At 42.3% G+C, this 15,241-nt stretch overlaps 1 protein-coding gene across 30 annotated transcripts in view; it reads left to right on the top strand.

The window, feature by feature from the left end:
• Nucleotides 1-15,241, top strand: part of MAGI1 (membrane associated guanylate kinase, WW and PDZ domain containing 1) — a 329,783-nt gene that overhangs the window by 240,692 nt on the left and 73,850 nt on the right. For all 30 annotated transcript variants that reach the window (XM_063164965.1, XM_063164949.1, XM_063164967.1 and 27 more), the window contains exons 3-4: nt 2,530-2,649; nt 13,681-13,887. In XM_063164965.1, the coding sequence (XP_063021035.1) occupies nt 2,530-2,649; nt 13,681-13,887 (327 nt within the window). The remainder of the gene's footprint in view (nt 1-2,529; nt 2,650-13,680; nt 13,888-15,241) is intronic.

Genomic DNA, 15,241 nt, shown 5'->3' with positions numbered 1-15,241 from the left:
TGGTGACTTTCCTAATGCTTTCTGCGTGTGTTGCAGGCACAGCTGCGGTTTTTTTTTTTTTTTTTACTTGAACATATTCAGGAAATTAAGAACACTGAGATGAAACAAATAGATCCATTAAAATGGCTCAGAGGAATTATGGCAGAGATATAATTGTCATGTCAAATAGGCAGCCAGCACTAGTAAACTGCTGACTGCAATTTCACCGCTATAAAAATTCAGAAGGAAGGGAAAAATGATTAATAAATATGCTCTGTGGGAAGATAGAGATAAAGAGAAGGAGAGGCTTTAAAAGATAAGGTGAAAGCAATCCTGATCTTTGTGTCTCATCAATGTGTTAGCAGTTATTGGGAAAACGCAGTCCCAATCTTTGTCATTCGGCTCACATGCCTGGGGGTGACGTTTGCCTGATTGATGAGCAGTGCTAGAGATTCTCACTTCCATTGTGCTCTGGGCAGGGGACAGCTACAGCAAACCACTGGTCAGAGTTATTGGTGTGGCTTTTCATCCTTCTTGCTTCCCATTCCCAGCCAGGCTTAGGGGAATGTGGCAGTGGCCACCAGACACGATGCCCTGGGGAGGGTCCTCACAGCCTCAGTGGCAACTCAGTGCTCAGGGAGGAGATGTGGATTGGGCTGTGATCATCCTGGCTGCTGGGTGTGTGCTCCCTGCTCCTGGTGTGCCAGGGAGGCACCTGGGTGAGCTTCTCTGCCTTTCCATCCCTCTGTTGGGATGGAAGCACCAGCATGGGGAGAGAGGGGCACAAGGTGCAGCTCCTGCATTCCTCTGGACTAGATCTGTGAAAGAAAATTGTCTTCTGATACAATCTACCCAGTAAATATTGCTGTAGCATTACTATAAGCATTCAGAAATACAAAAAATGCAAGACTGAGTCCTTTTTCAAATAGGAAAGAGTAATTCTGCTAGCAGGATACAGATATCCATCACTATTTCCATCTCCTTCCTTACTTTTTATCCTTCCTTCACCCATTCATACAGCTCTGAGAGGAGGAATGATGGAAAAAAGCATAGGAATTTATAGACTCTCTGAAGGCTGATGGTAAATAATAAAAAAGAGAGTTTCTATTTTGAAACAAGAAATGGAGGATGTTAGAGAAAGTGGATGTCAATCAAGGAAATTAATCTAGTGATACTCTTTCAAGGGTGTCACTCTGTCAAGACTGACCTCTTGAGCAGTCTCTCAGATGAATAGGAGATAAGCAGACTTTCCGCTTTCCTGACACTTGAGGAAAACATTTGCCAGATGCAGGCATGGTAAATTTATGCTCTTTCAACTTCTGAAAACTGGAATCATCCCAATTAGTTTTCAGAAGCTCAGCTTCTTTATTCTTTCTTCTGTCCTTTTATAAAGGGTTTAAAAAATTGTATGCACTGAGAAGACACTGCCCAGGGGCCAGAAGAGTCCCTCAGAAGTGAGAAATTATGCTTTGTTAAATGTTAGGTATGGCTTCCATGTCTCTGAAGTTATTCCCAAGCCAGCAGACTGGTTTCAGCCACAGCATTCAGACACCTCCAACTCTGTAACTCTGGTCTTCCTTCCAAAATTCAGTTTCTTGTACCATCTGTAAATCTGTCATTTGTATTTAATCTCAGATGTACAGAATCCAGAGTGATGGAAAATAAAGGCTGTTGAACAGAAATGGATCCTTATCAATGAAGCTGTGCTCAGTGACCTAAAATGCAGCATCCCAAGTCATCTTAGGAAAAAAAAGTAATGAAATGACTCATCTTACACTGTGCTTCAGAGTGCTGTAAATTGGCCAGAAGGGACAAGAGTTTCAGAGCTGACAGAGTGGCAGTGATCAGAGTCAGTTCTCCATGGGCACTACAGAAATTGTTGAGTGCTGAGGAGACGGACTGAGTGTGACTTATTGCTCAAAATATTCCTGAACTGGAACCAGCTTGTAGGTGAGCTTCTGTGAGAAGAGTTGTCAGGTTGTCTCTTCAGTGAGCATGTGTGGATGGTGCATCAAAACCATCTCATGCTACTTTTTAATGCTGAATAAAAAATAATAGCATGAATAGAGATAAAACAGTAAGAAGAAACAAGGGAGAAATTATGTTTATGATGTGAGAGAACATTTGGTGAGCTAGTGATACAGAAGTAATGGAACCTGGAAAATAGTTGCCTTATCTGGTAATACAGATTGCAGTTTTAGTGAAGTATGAGAGACAGTGCTAACAGTAGAAAGTAATTGCTGGCATATTCCCAGTACCAAACTTTTCCAGCTGTGTTTCTGGACACAGAGATGAGAGGTTTCTTTGCCAGTGTCTTTCTGAGAACACAAGAAACATCCCTCAGTCGTTTTGTTCTAATTGGTGCCACTGGTTCAACCTGAAATCCGTGTCTTGTTTTCACATGGGGTCCTAACTTCAAACTTCTTTTGACCCTTGTAGCTCCCAGAACTGTGTTTTACAGATACTCCTGTATCTTCGTGAAAATTTGTTACTTATTTCTTAACTCTTGATAAGAAAACAATTCTGATAATGTTCTGATTTTCCTTTCAGGCACAACCCGCCCTCCGAGAGAAGGAGAAGTGCCTGGTGTGGACTATAACTTTCTGACTGTGGAGGAATTCCGGGAGCTGGAGCAAAGTGGGACCCTTCTGGAAGTAGGAACTTATGAAGGTATGGAGCCAGGGGCAGTGAAAGAGCACTCCAGATACCCACAGTGGGACACCACATTTGCATCACTCTCAGTCAAGTTAGGATCTTGTTTCCATCCCAGTGCTCTGCTTCCCTTTTCTCTGGAACATGAGAGAGGGAATTCCAGTTTTATTGTGCTTTCATCTTCTGCCTTCAAGTTAACTGCCTGAAAAGATCAACAGTAGGCCAGGAAAATCCAATATATAATCCTGTTAACATACTGGGGCAGTGTGCATTTATCCTTTGTGTCCACTAGGGCTCATCTCCTTGTTCAGTTTTTCTTTCCTCCTGCTCTTTCTCTTTCCTTGACTCTTCCCTAAATACACTTCCTTCATCACCCAGTTGTGTGTCACTATGCAGCTATGCATCGTGCACTGCTTTTGGGTTTTTTTACCTTATTCTTGGATAATTGCTTATAACTTGGGTCATTGTGTTGATCCTTTTTTACAGCACAACTTTGCAAACAGACTGAGACAACCAAGGGGCACTGAAATGTCACCAGGGTGAGAGAAAAAACAGCTCCAGAGAAATGCAAGGCAAATTGGCCATTTTTAGGTACACAATCAGATTTGTGTAACTAAATCTGCAGTCTGTAGCTCCTTTAAATTAAAAACTCTTTTTGGAGTGGGTTGGGGTTTTTTTCCTCAGGAGAACATTCAAATGTACCTCTTGACAAGACAATGAAAAGAAATACTTTACAGGTTTGAAAGTCCTTCCAGTGTACTTCAGTCATTTCATATTTCCATTTGAAAGAAGTTTAATGGTTCTTTCTGTAAATCTGAGAGATTGAAAAAGCCCTATCCTTGCACCCTTATTCTAATTATTCTTTATAATAAGAAATATGGAATACATTTAAAAATACAAACTATATACAACTAACCAAAATTCTTTGAAAATTGAATTTCGGCTCATCAAACATGAGCAGAAGAAATTGTGACATGTGGCTTTGATGTTCAGGGTCTGAAGAAAGACTCCTGAAATACTGTTTGTCTACTTCTTTAAAAACTCCTTTTTAAGGGCACCTTTAAACCTTATACTCACTCCCAGCTGCAGACCTGGTTTGCATGAAGATGCTAAATGTATAATTTGGTTTCACTCTTCCACTTCTCTGAGCTGATTAGCTCCATCAGCACCAATGCTAACGTTCCAGCAGCAGCTCTTCTCCAAAATGAGCTTTTTCCTCTCTGTGTTTCTAATTATAACACCAAATTAGTTTTCTTTGTCGTGGTGCTTGAAATAGATCAGCTGAAAGGCCTCGCCATTGCTTCCTGTTCTGTTTGTTCTAGTGACCTTTCCACTTGGAAAGACAAAATGGGTAAGTGTCTGTAAGCTGGCTCCTGGGACATGCTGGGAATTAGTTCTCAGGAAATGCTGAACCCACCTGGGACAGTTAGAACACGGTCATTTCATTGCTTATGTGATTATGTGCAGCAGCAGCTCAGCTGTTTGGGTTTCATGGCTTGCTCTTTTCAGCTGCTGGAGATGAGGATGATTTCTCATAAGTCTAATGTGTATTTCATTTCTGCGGGTGACAGAAGTGCCTAAACTTTAAAGGAATAATTTGTCAGAAGTGCTGAGAAGCTTCTTTGCCCGTTGACATCAGTGATTCTGGTGCATTGTGGTTCTGGAGTGCTGGCCCATGGACAGAAAAATCAATAAAAATAAAGCAAATAATGATGATGCATGTGTGCACATATGCATCAAGACACATTACTATTTGATCGTAATGTGAAATAAATAGAGTTCATTTTTCACTTATGGCTTAAAGAAATTATTTTGCTGCCTTCTGAGATTTCTTTAATGGCTTTGTTGTACTTTTTTTGGGAAATCTTATTTTACAGCTGTATCGATCAAGACAGTGTTGATCTTGATTAGATCTTGGAAGATGAGATGATTCAGACTTGATGCTGCCGTCACAAGCTATTTTGTCTATTAAAAAAAAATCTGCCAAAAAACCCAAACCACAATGCAAGTTCGACTTTTAATGGCCAAGTCTCTGTGCAGCTTTACAGTCTTAGATATTTAAATTATCACTTTTTTTTTCCGCATTTTACTGCCATATTTTTTTTAATAAGTGTTCCACCATGATAAATTTGGCTGTATTTTTGATCAGTGGTGGCCTGTTCTAAACCAGAAAAATAAAACCCAACACAAGAAAATAATCTTCTAGTTCTACCTGCTGTGCTGAGTAGAAATCAGAATAATTGAAGAGGTGGGGTTGCTTGTGATTTAATGCTCTCAAGTGATTTAGAGATGAAGGAAGAGGGATGCTATGAAATGGACAATAGGGATGAGCAACGGGGAAGTTCTTGTGTAACAGCCCAAGCTCATGTAGCTCAAGCAGAGTGATGGGGTCGCTGTGGTCCCAAGGACCCTTCTGGCCTTGTAAGCATCACGTGGTTGTGGAGAAGGTGGACATAAAGTCACCTGGATTCTGTCACTGGGAGAAATCTCAGTGAAGAAGAGGCAACAGAAACATTTAATAACAGCTACTGAAGAGAATTCTGGGGAGAAAGATTAGAAAACAAGGAGTTATCAGAGGAGGGGTAATACACAGGACTTTGATGCTGGTACAGATACTATTGATTTGGAAAGAATAAAGAACAAGCAGAAGAGAAGAGTTGGAAGCCATAAAAAAGTAGGAGAGTGAATCAGGTTTTCAAAGAACAACCTGGGTTTTGAAAGTGCTCTAATTGCAAAGAGAAAGTGCAAGCTGACAGGAGAAAAGAGATGTTGCTGACCTGCAGGGCTTTGTAATGCCATTATTATTTCTTCTGGTGCACTCCAAATAGGTTTCTCTGGGCAGCTTTTGATTCACATCCCAGTGAAGGCAGAGCAGGCATGGCAGCTGCTGTTTTGGTCACCTCTCCTCTTTTGGGTGTGTTCTGCCCTCAAAAGGCTTCAAAAAATGTAATCAGGTGGGAGGAGGCATTGGCAAACCTTAATTCCTGGAGTTTTCAGTTTGGGTTTTAACATCCTGATTTTTAACCGTAAAGCCCAGAAACATTATTTTTCCTCCCCTGATGAAAGCTGCATGCTGATCACATGAATCCAGCAGCTGGAGCTGGAAGGCCTGCCCAGAGCTGTGGTGCTGCCCCAGTATTGGTGATTTTGCCCCACGTGTGTGCTGCACACAACCCTCTCAAGCCAATTAGAAATTCCCATTGACAATACTCATTAGGAAGGAAAATTCTTTTTAGGCTGCACATCGTCTAGGCCTTCTGGTGGATAGGAAATCACTGTAATTGTACTCTCAGGCATTTATTGACTGTTCCTTCAGGGCAGAAAATACTGATGGATGCATGGAAGTAATTGTGTAGGTTACTAATTATTTAGCAATTACTTCTGCATTTGAATTGCAGGCTCTCACAGGCACCCCAAGGGAGGGCTCTTTTGAGCACAGCCACCGCTTCCAGATTTTATTCCCTTTTTTTTTTCCCCAGCTGCTGAGTGGCCCTGGGCAGATCAGGTAGCTGCTCTGTACTTCAGGTTACTGGCCTGAAGAATATTAAAACAACACTTACTTCTCTCCTCATTAATATTTCAGCAGGTCCCCTGTGCCTGCAGCTATCTGCTGTTTGGAATAGGAGGGGGAGAGGGGAAGCCAGGGTGTTCTGGAGGGCTGTGCTGCATTCAGGCACTCAGCCCTGCAGAGGGGAGCTGTGCAGTGGCACACAGGGACATGGGCAGGGGGATGCTTTTTGAATGGGGATGGCTGCATCACCAGGGTTTGGTGAGGCTGTGTGAGTGAATGCCTGCCCAGCACTTAGTGATCCTCAAAAGAAAAAGTGCTGCACTCTATAACATGTGAAGGGTTATTACATTATAGGGTATTATTGTCAAGGCATCATCTTTCATTCTCAGGACAAGTGTTATGTGATTGCCAAGAGAAGTAATAAGTAATCTGCATTAGTCTCATGACTGAGATGTAATGGGGTGACTTGCTGACACTCTCCAAGTGTATAAAACTATCTGCTGTAGACAGGGTCTCCAATTGTGGTACTTAATGATTGTAATAAATTACATTAATAGTGCAGTTTGAATTTCAGCCCAAGTAGAGAGGTGTATTCAGCAACATGCTTCAAATCAAGATGCCTTAGCCTAATTTATCTGATGTGCTGGCTCTCCTTGGGCTTCTCTGCAGCAGCCACACTACCCCAGCTGCTTCAGCAAAATGGGTGGATTATTTTTGCTGGTGCCTTCACAGCCTGTGGGTGTCACCAGCTCAGGCCCACCTGGAAATGAGAGCTGAGCCTGTGGCAGGCAGAATGTGAGGGGAAGATGGGAGAGGAAGGGTGGCAGATGCTGGGGATGCCCTTGCAGGTGACCAACATGTTCTGTTTAATCAGATCCACTGATTTTTGTTTCTAGACTTAGAGATTGTCTCAGTAAATCATAATGGCTTCTTTAGCACTGTTATATTGTGTCACACTGAATATCCACACACTAATATCTGTGCACTGCAGAATGATTCCTCTTCTATCTTTGGCTCTTAATACTTTGGTTGCTTTTTGTCTTGTTATTTTTTAAACCACTGGTAGAGAAAAAAAGGCATCCCCTTGTTGTGTAGATGCACAATTATCAGTGATAACTAAGCATGAGTGCTGCTGTACTGGAGTGTCATCTGATAACAATGCTTCATTCTGCAAACAGCTGAAGTGGTACCTGAGTAACTCTTGTTCTCTAAAAGCAAATATTCAAATATCTGATAGGGGTTTAGAGTGCCTTTGAATTTCCTGCAGCACTCCTGACTGCCTTCTCCCTCTCTCTGCACTTCCAATAACAAGTTTCTCAATGTGAGCTCTGTCAGAAATGGTTCATTAGCACTCATGTGTTTTAAAACAGAAACCCCAGGGAAAAGGTTCCCAAAAACCTCTGGCAAAAAAGAGATATTAGTGAATTATGTTGAGATATGGTGAATTAGTTGTTTCTTCTTAAGAGTTCAGGTTATTTCAGGCATCATTTACTGTGTAGCCATAGTTTGATGTGTTGAAGGCTGTTCCCAGCAGTCCAGGCACATTTTGGCATTGGGGTTTTTTTGGTACAGGATGTTCTTGGGGCCCTCCATCAGTGGCTGCTTCTTGCTGGTGTTACCCTGCAGAGGCAGCCTGGGCTCCCCAGCCTGCAGCATTTCCCTGCCACTGCCTTCCAGAGAGGGGAGGTGCTAACGGGACACATCCTCATGGTGGGACTAGACACATAAATATTTAACTATTTGCAAGAAGAGTTCCATGTTGCAATGGCTTGACAGGGTGTTTTCTTTATTCCTGCAGCCCTGTGCTAGGTAGGGTGTTTCCAGCTGCTTCTCCTGCTTTCTTCATGCACCATACACAAGTACACATTCATTTATGTTCCCTATGATTTTTTTAAATCTATTTAAATGTAAATATAGCACAGCTAGTCTCATGGAACTCCCCAGCCCCCTCCTGGTCCATGCTAGCAAGGTTGTACTGTTTATTACTTTTAGTATCATTGCTTTGGTTTAGGATTTTTCCAAGCCTTAAATGTGCTTGGATACACTTGTACATGAGTGCTAACAATAGCATGTGGCAACACCTAGTGATAACACAGCAAAAATCAGAATAAGTAAGAGTGATTTCTTCTGTGGGTGACTTTCTCCCGTGCTGCCACTGCCTTTAGGACATTAATGGGAGTATATGTTAAATTTCAGACCTATTTGAAATGTGCAGTTTGTAACAGTTTGACTTATTTAACAAGAAACTTAAACTGATCTTTCACTTAACCTCATCATTAATAACCACAAAAATTGACAGAGAATCTCCTGTTTCAAGCAAATGTAAATATTGTGGGTTAATTTCTCTGAGCTCCCCTTCATTGCCTGTTTTCCTTCCAATCCAGCTGCTGCATCTGCAGCCTCCTCCTGGTTGCCTGGATACTCTGAATTTCCTCAAGGCAATTGCTAATCAATGTGCAGTTGCAGCTAGGTGAATCCTGCAGACAGCAGCCAGATCTGTCATCTAGATGTGGAAATCTGTAGCAGAATGTGATCTGGGAGGAGAACAGACAAAACACCATGGCAGGAGCTCTGCTCCCAGGAACCAATCCATCCTGTGCTAATCAGACACAAACACTCCTGCTGGATTACATGAGCAGGAGCTCTTCTGCTGAAATTAAGGTTCAATTGTTTATGTTCTTGTACAGTGCAGAGAAGGGGAGCTGAGTCTCAGAAAATAAAACAATTACATTAATAATTGCATTTCAAGTCATTGTGTCAAGGCCTTGCTTAATTTTGCTGCTTATCTCCAAGTGTCTTTCCCAAAATACCCATTTCCACAAGACAGAAAGCTATAAAGTGCTTTTTGAAACATGAGCTATTAATGGAGTCCTTGTTAGCACAGAGTGGTGGCTTTGAAGATGAGATGCACTTCTCATGGACACAGGGCCCTCTGTGCTGCACTGAGGCTTTTGTGTTTCTTGGGATTTTTATAAAATTAGACTTCACATGTAGGCATCAGTAAATTCAGAAAAATTCAGTAAATTCTTCTTGGTTCTTTGCTGAGACACAGATGCACTCCCAGTCCCAGGCATGGACATCTTTCACCAGAAAGGAGAATGCAGAGCAAACACCTACTGGTTAAAGTAACTCAGATATGTGGTTTGGGAGCACATTCTTCCATTGCTGTAATTGCACCATCAGAATTAATGCTCAAACTCGTGTTTGGCCTTACATTTAGCTACTCTGCCTTCCTCACCTCTCCATGTCAGCTCCCTGTCCCCACCCCAGCAGCTTCTGTGGTCTCCTCCTCCCTCTCTGCTTTAGTGTTCATTCCACTTTTGAACCTGTGTGATTGTGCCTCTCTTCTTCTGCATTTCAACCATTTCTTGTGCATTCAACCCATTCCAGGAACAGCATGGCTCCTGGATGGATGGAGTCCTTTCAGCCCAAATGGAATTGAATTCAATGGTGTGAATTCAAGGGTTTTACGGAATAGATTCATAGATATTTTACTTAACTAGTTGGTGTATTTTTGTGAATTGTGTTTTAAGTCCCAGATCACACAAACAATTTAAAGTGAATTTACTACCCATCAAGGGGAATACTTATTAAGAATGCTTTGTTATTTGGAATATAAGACAAATTTTCCAAAAGCAACACTGTCAGTCAAGAGAACTTTTCAAGTTTTGGAAAATTTGCTTGAATTCAGGACAGGGTGGAAGCTGCTGTAGATTGCTTTCATTGATTGTGATCACTGCTTGAATTGGCAGAGCAGGAAGTGTTATGATGATGAGAACTTGTCTTATTGTTGTGATAAGCTGCTACCAAAGTCTAATTACTGGGTGTGATTCTAAAATGTGTAAGCTGCCGACACTTAAAGATAAGGAGATGAAAAGAAACAAACTCGTTCCAAATAGCTCTTCTGTTTGGGGTTTTTCATTATTATTGTTATTTTTGTGCACTCTCCTGAGTGGTGCTTCAGAGTGCATGGATTAAGTCATGGATTTGGCTGCAGATGCTGCCATCAAACTTCAGCTGTGGTTAAGTAAGTTTTAAGCACCAAGGGACTGAATAAAATAATGGTTAGTGAAAAGTGCTGACGAGGGATTCAGTTAATGGTGTGTGCATCTGTGGAGTGAGTGGGTTGTTATTAGCTATTAATTCAGGTGCTGGAGGCAGGATCCAAGTGTGATTAAGAGGAGGGTAAGGGGTAGGGGCCCAGTTCCCATAGGAATTGCACATGGGAATGTGCCATTCCTGCCATGCTGGCTGCTTCAGAGCTGGCATTTCCACAGAAAAGTAGAATATCCTGCAGTCCTGTCCTGGAAATCTCCATTGTCTGGGGGACAGGAACATCCTGTTGAGGTCAGAACCCTTTGCAGAGCTTCACCTGAGCTCAGCACCCCAGGGACTCCTGCCCTGACTGCTGTGCTGACTTCAGAAAATGTTCTGGGATCCTCTGGGATGACAGATGCTTGTGTATGCACATGTAACATGCTGTTAATAATTAGAGCTGATTGGATATTCACTACAAATTACACTGGCTATGAAGTTAGCCCCTTCTTTGGGCTTACAAGTGGCTCACAAAAAACTGTTAAAGCCTATTTTTAAATGTATGTTTCCTCATAAACATTGATAGATTTAATTTGAACGAATAATGTCAAGTCTGAGTGTTGTAAAACTCTTGCTGGGCTGTTCACTGTCAGTTGTTAATGGAGCATGTTTGGATTTCTGAGTCACAGTGTAAATATTTTCTGTTTCCAATGCTGAGGATGAAACATGAGGTTTGGTGATTATCTTTACCAGTCTCCCCTAATAGTGTGTCTGCTCCCACGCCCAGGCCCACATGCCACATCTTCAAAAATAACTGCATGGAGAAGAGAAATAGGGCTGACTGCATCCAGCAAACATGAGGGAAAGGTAGCATTTCCATTTTTCCTCACTTCCCATGTCACCTGGAAGCTGGGCTGGAGCATTCTTTTAAAGATTTTCATCATGAGCTGAGTTATTTTCCCAACCTGTTTGTCCTTGTGGGAATCTGAAGGAAGAGCTCTGATTTTTTCGAATATTGACTCAGGCTTAATCTGCCTCCTGTGGTGAAAAAAGAAAAGTTCAGCCCCAGTGGCTACATTTCCCAAAAACCCCACACGCGGAGAGCCATGCTCAAATTCATATTTGCTCTTTTTATATGCTCATTTATATTTACAGGGATCCTCTAAGACAGCACACTGTCTTGGTAGAGAGCAATTATTCACTAATGTTAGTACCAACAGCCATGGCTGGTTTGAAAAATGACTCATGATTTTGGTGTAAGAAATCCTGAAATACTTCAGAGAAGCCTGTTTTTCTGTTGAGGAACAGCTCTCTGTGGACTGGTAGGAACTCCAGCTTTGCTGTTGCTAGAGGAACTGAAGAGGAACAAAATTCAAAGATATAATCATACATTTCTCCTTAATTGGAGGAGGTATGGTGCCATCTGTGCTTTGCTCTTGTCCAGGGGAAATGAAACCCACACTATCAACACCTATATATCCCCTTCATCCTCTGTGTTGCATCCCTCCTAAAGAATTTAACCAGTTAAAACAGACCCAAAATAACTTCTGCATAAAATGGTGATGTGCAGTGCTATAAATAAAAGTCATTTTCATGTGTATGGCACACACATGGCTCTCTCTGCTTAGCAGTTAATATCCTTAGAAAACTTTTATTTTCCTCTGGAAAACCAAACAAAGCAACAACCTAAAAAAACCCCAAAAAACCACAAAATCCCAGAGTAGTATTGTTCCTTATGAGAAAGAGGATAGATGGGAGCAAGGTTAATTATCTTTTTTTTTTCCCCACCTACGTTTATATTTTCCCTTTGCACTCCCTCTCCCCCATTCCGCCTCTTTTTGTGTAAAACAGTTCTGCAGTATGTGGAGCATAAGAATTATTTCTCTAGCAGAAACTGCAACCTGCTTGCAGAGCCTCCGTACCCATTAGAGGCTCTTTCCAGAAGCAGTAATTTCCTTCTCCCCATAAATTATGCATCAATGTACATTTGAGATTCTGAGCTGATGAACAGAAGATGAAAGCGCTGCTGCTCCCGCGGAGCTGCATCCACGTCCTTGTGTACAGGCTGGAGCACACCTTGTTCAGACAAACTGCACGTGTTGCTGTCCTGCTACTCCAGCTGGAACAGAGCTGGGAGCTGCTCTGGCTGCTTGGGCCTCTGCTCTGTGAGAAATACCTTCACAGAAGCACAGAATAATGAGGTTGGAAGAGACCTCTAAGGTCGTCAAGTCCAATTTATGCCCTAGCACCTCAACTAGACTACAGCACCAAGTGCCATGTCCAGTCTTTTTTAAACACATCCTGAGATGGTGATTCTACCACCTCCCTGGGAAGAGCATTCCACTACTTTATTATTCTTTCAGTGAAAACTTTTTCCTAATATCCAACCTGTACTTTCCCTGACGTAGCTTGAGACTGTTTCCTCTGGTTCTGTCAGTGGGCCGGTGACATTGAATGCCCGGTGGGGCATTCAATGAAGAATGTAAATAGATGTATGTTTTAGAGAAGGATTTTGCACTACTGCCACAATTGAGCTATTTGGGAGGGCATCCTTTGTGTTTTGTCACGTCAAAGGGCATAGGGAAAATTTTTAAGTCTACCCTTGGAATCTGAAGGGTAGTTTTATATAAAACTGTTGCATATAACAGGTCATTGTGTAAAAATTACAAGATTCACCTTGCAACGGGTCTGAAATACCTCTGTGCTGTGCTGGCATGAATGAGCATGCACTTATTCTGTGTCTCTTCCACAGTCCCTTAAAATGGCAGGGAGGCAGCCCAAGCACTCTGCACTGTTTCCATCACAACTGGTGATGGATTCTGAGCATGTGTTGGCATGACCCCATATGCATATGTGTCCCTTCAAGCTTAGCTTTAAGGTCTGGGTCTTTGCTTCTACCCAAGTTGACCCAACTGCTGAATTTCCTCTTTGAACAAAGCCATGTGGTATCTTTCCTTTTCTCTCCTTTGACTAAGTTTTCTTCTAGAGAGAAAATAGTGTTTGCTTTCCAAATGCAACATCCCCCCTAAAAGAACCTGTGTACTAAAGCAGGCCATCGAGCCTTTCATCACTTCTCTTGGTGATAGCAGTCATGAATTTTTTATTTTCTGCAGGGCTCACTCCAGATCTGCCACAGCATTGTGTGGGTGCACACATGTAAAAAGGCTACTAATTGAAATTCAGATGTAACGAGATGAAGTTTTGCTATTCACCATGACTGCCTTTTGTTTTAGCCCATGTACGCTCAGTGCACCTAAACAATACAACCATTGCTTCTCCTTTTAGATTCGACAAGAATAACTAAAAAGGCAAGAAATATTTCTGTGTCTGCTGTAGAGATGAAGCATGCACCCCCAAAATGGGAATGGCACGTGTTAGTTTCTTTATATACTTATCTGTGGGGAGGGACAGAAATTTAATGGAACTGTAAAGAAAATGAAATGGAAAACTTACTGCTATAAACTGTTCTCTTTTGAAGATGCAAATGTGTCTCTATTGCCTAGGTAACTATTATGGAACGCCGAAGCCTCCAAGCCAGCCCCTCAGTGGGAAAGTGACTTCCACCAATGCTTTGCAAAACCTGCAGTCTGGCTCCAAGCAGTCGACTCCAAAGCGAACCAAGTCTTACAATGATATGCAAAATGCTGGCATAGTGCATACAGAGAATGAGGAAGAGGATGATGTACCTGAAATGAGCAGTAGCTTCACAGGTAAAGCAAAAATACTGCTGTCTTTCAGTTGGAATATGTGGGGAGGGCTTTTGGAGAGTGTTTTGTAGAGGGGATATTGTTTTTTTATGTGTTTTCTGCAGAGCTGTCAGTGTCAAACAGAATTGGCAGATACCCAGGTGTGATCGACCACATGCACAGCTGGGTCTTTCCAAAAAGCCTTGTGGGATTGAACTGGTTGAGACAAAAATGTGGTAAAGTTCAAATCCATTAATTGCAGAAAGGTCAGGGAACAGTTGAGCTATGGTTGACAGCTACAAACAGTATGAAATGACTCAACCAGGTTTACATTTGAAATTAATCATTGCTCCTTCCTAAATATGTTGCTGTCCTTTATCCTTCCTTGCATCTAGAGCTGCCCATCACATACAGTTGCCGTCCTAGGTCCTCTTCTCCAGGTACCTCCCAGCACATGGAGTGCTGCTTGCTGTAGGAGTGAGATCTGGAGCATGGGTGCAAGTTCTGTATTTCGTGAAGGTCTTGTGTCCTGCTGAGCACAGATCTTGTTCCCACCATGGCTGCCATCAAGCCTGAAAGATCACTGGAAACCTTTGCAATCTCAAGTGCTGTGCAGGCAGATTCAGACTAAAACATCATTGGAGATCCATTGAGTTTCCACAGAAATCAGCTGGAAGTTTGTGAAACTCTAAGGGCCAAGACCTCTTCCCCATGCCCCCAGGCCTAGTATTTGTTAGTGCTTAGGGCATTGTTACCTCAGCTCAGTTTCAAGCACTGAATTCATCTTTTGAGGCAGGCACTGAGCAAGTATTATCCACATCTTCAAGGCTTTCCCAACTGATTGCCTTGGGAGCTCACCATAACTGGCACCCACCTTTGTCCTCTGATCATTTTCTATCACCATGAAAATTTTCCTTCCCAGCCTTTTGACTAGAAGATCTGTCCTGCCGGATCCTACCTGCCAATGTCCTGGCTCTAACATCTGTTTAGAGCTTTAAAAGGATTTAGACTGAGATTTAGTTTTGGCCTCTGCACGCCAGACTATCAAATGGCTTTTGAGGGTTGTACCCTCTTTGGCTGCTACTTGCTATACTTCCAACTCAAATTGCTTCTAGCCAGCTTAATTTCTCACAGGTTGGAATTTCTGTCTCTGCTTATCAGCTCATTGACAAACCAAGGGTGGTTTCTCACATGTTGTGACATGACAGCAGCCTCGGCCTTTGTCACGGGGTCTGATTTTGGGAAGAAGCTGGTGGGAGATCTGTTATTTGATTTCCTTGCTGCCTGTCTCAGTTTGGTGTCTCTGAAGTAGCTTGAGCATCATTTCTCTTCCTTGTTTTCCTTTGCAAGATGAAATACTGGAAGATGCAGCTCATTT

The sequence above is a fragment of the Melospiza melodia genome, chromosome 10, assembly GCF_035770615.1.
Source record: "Melospiza melodia melodia isolate bMelMel2 chromosome 10, bMelMel2.pri, whole genome shotgun sequence".
NCBI classification, from domain to species: Eukaryota; Metazoa; Chordata; class Aves; order Passeriformes; family Passerellidae; genus Melospiza; species Melospiza melodia.
This window is presented reverse-complemented; position numbering and strand designations above follow the sequence as displayed.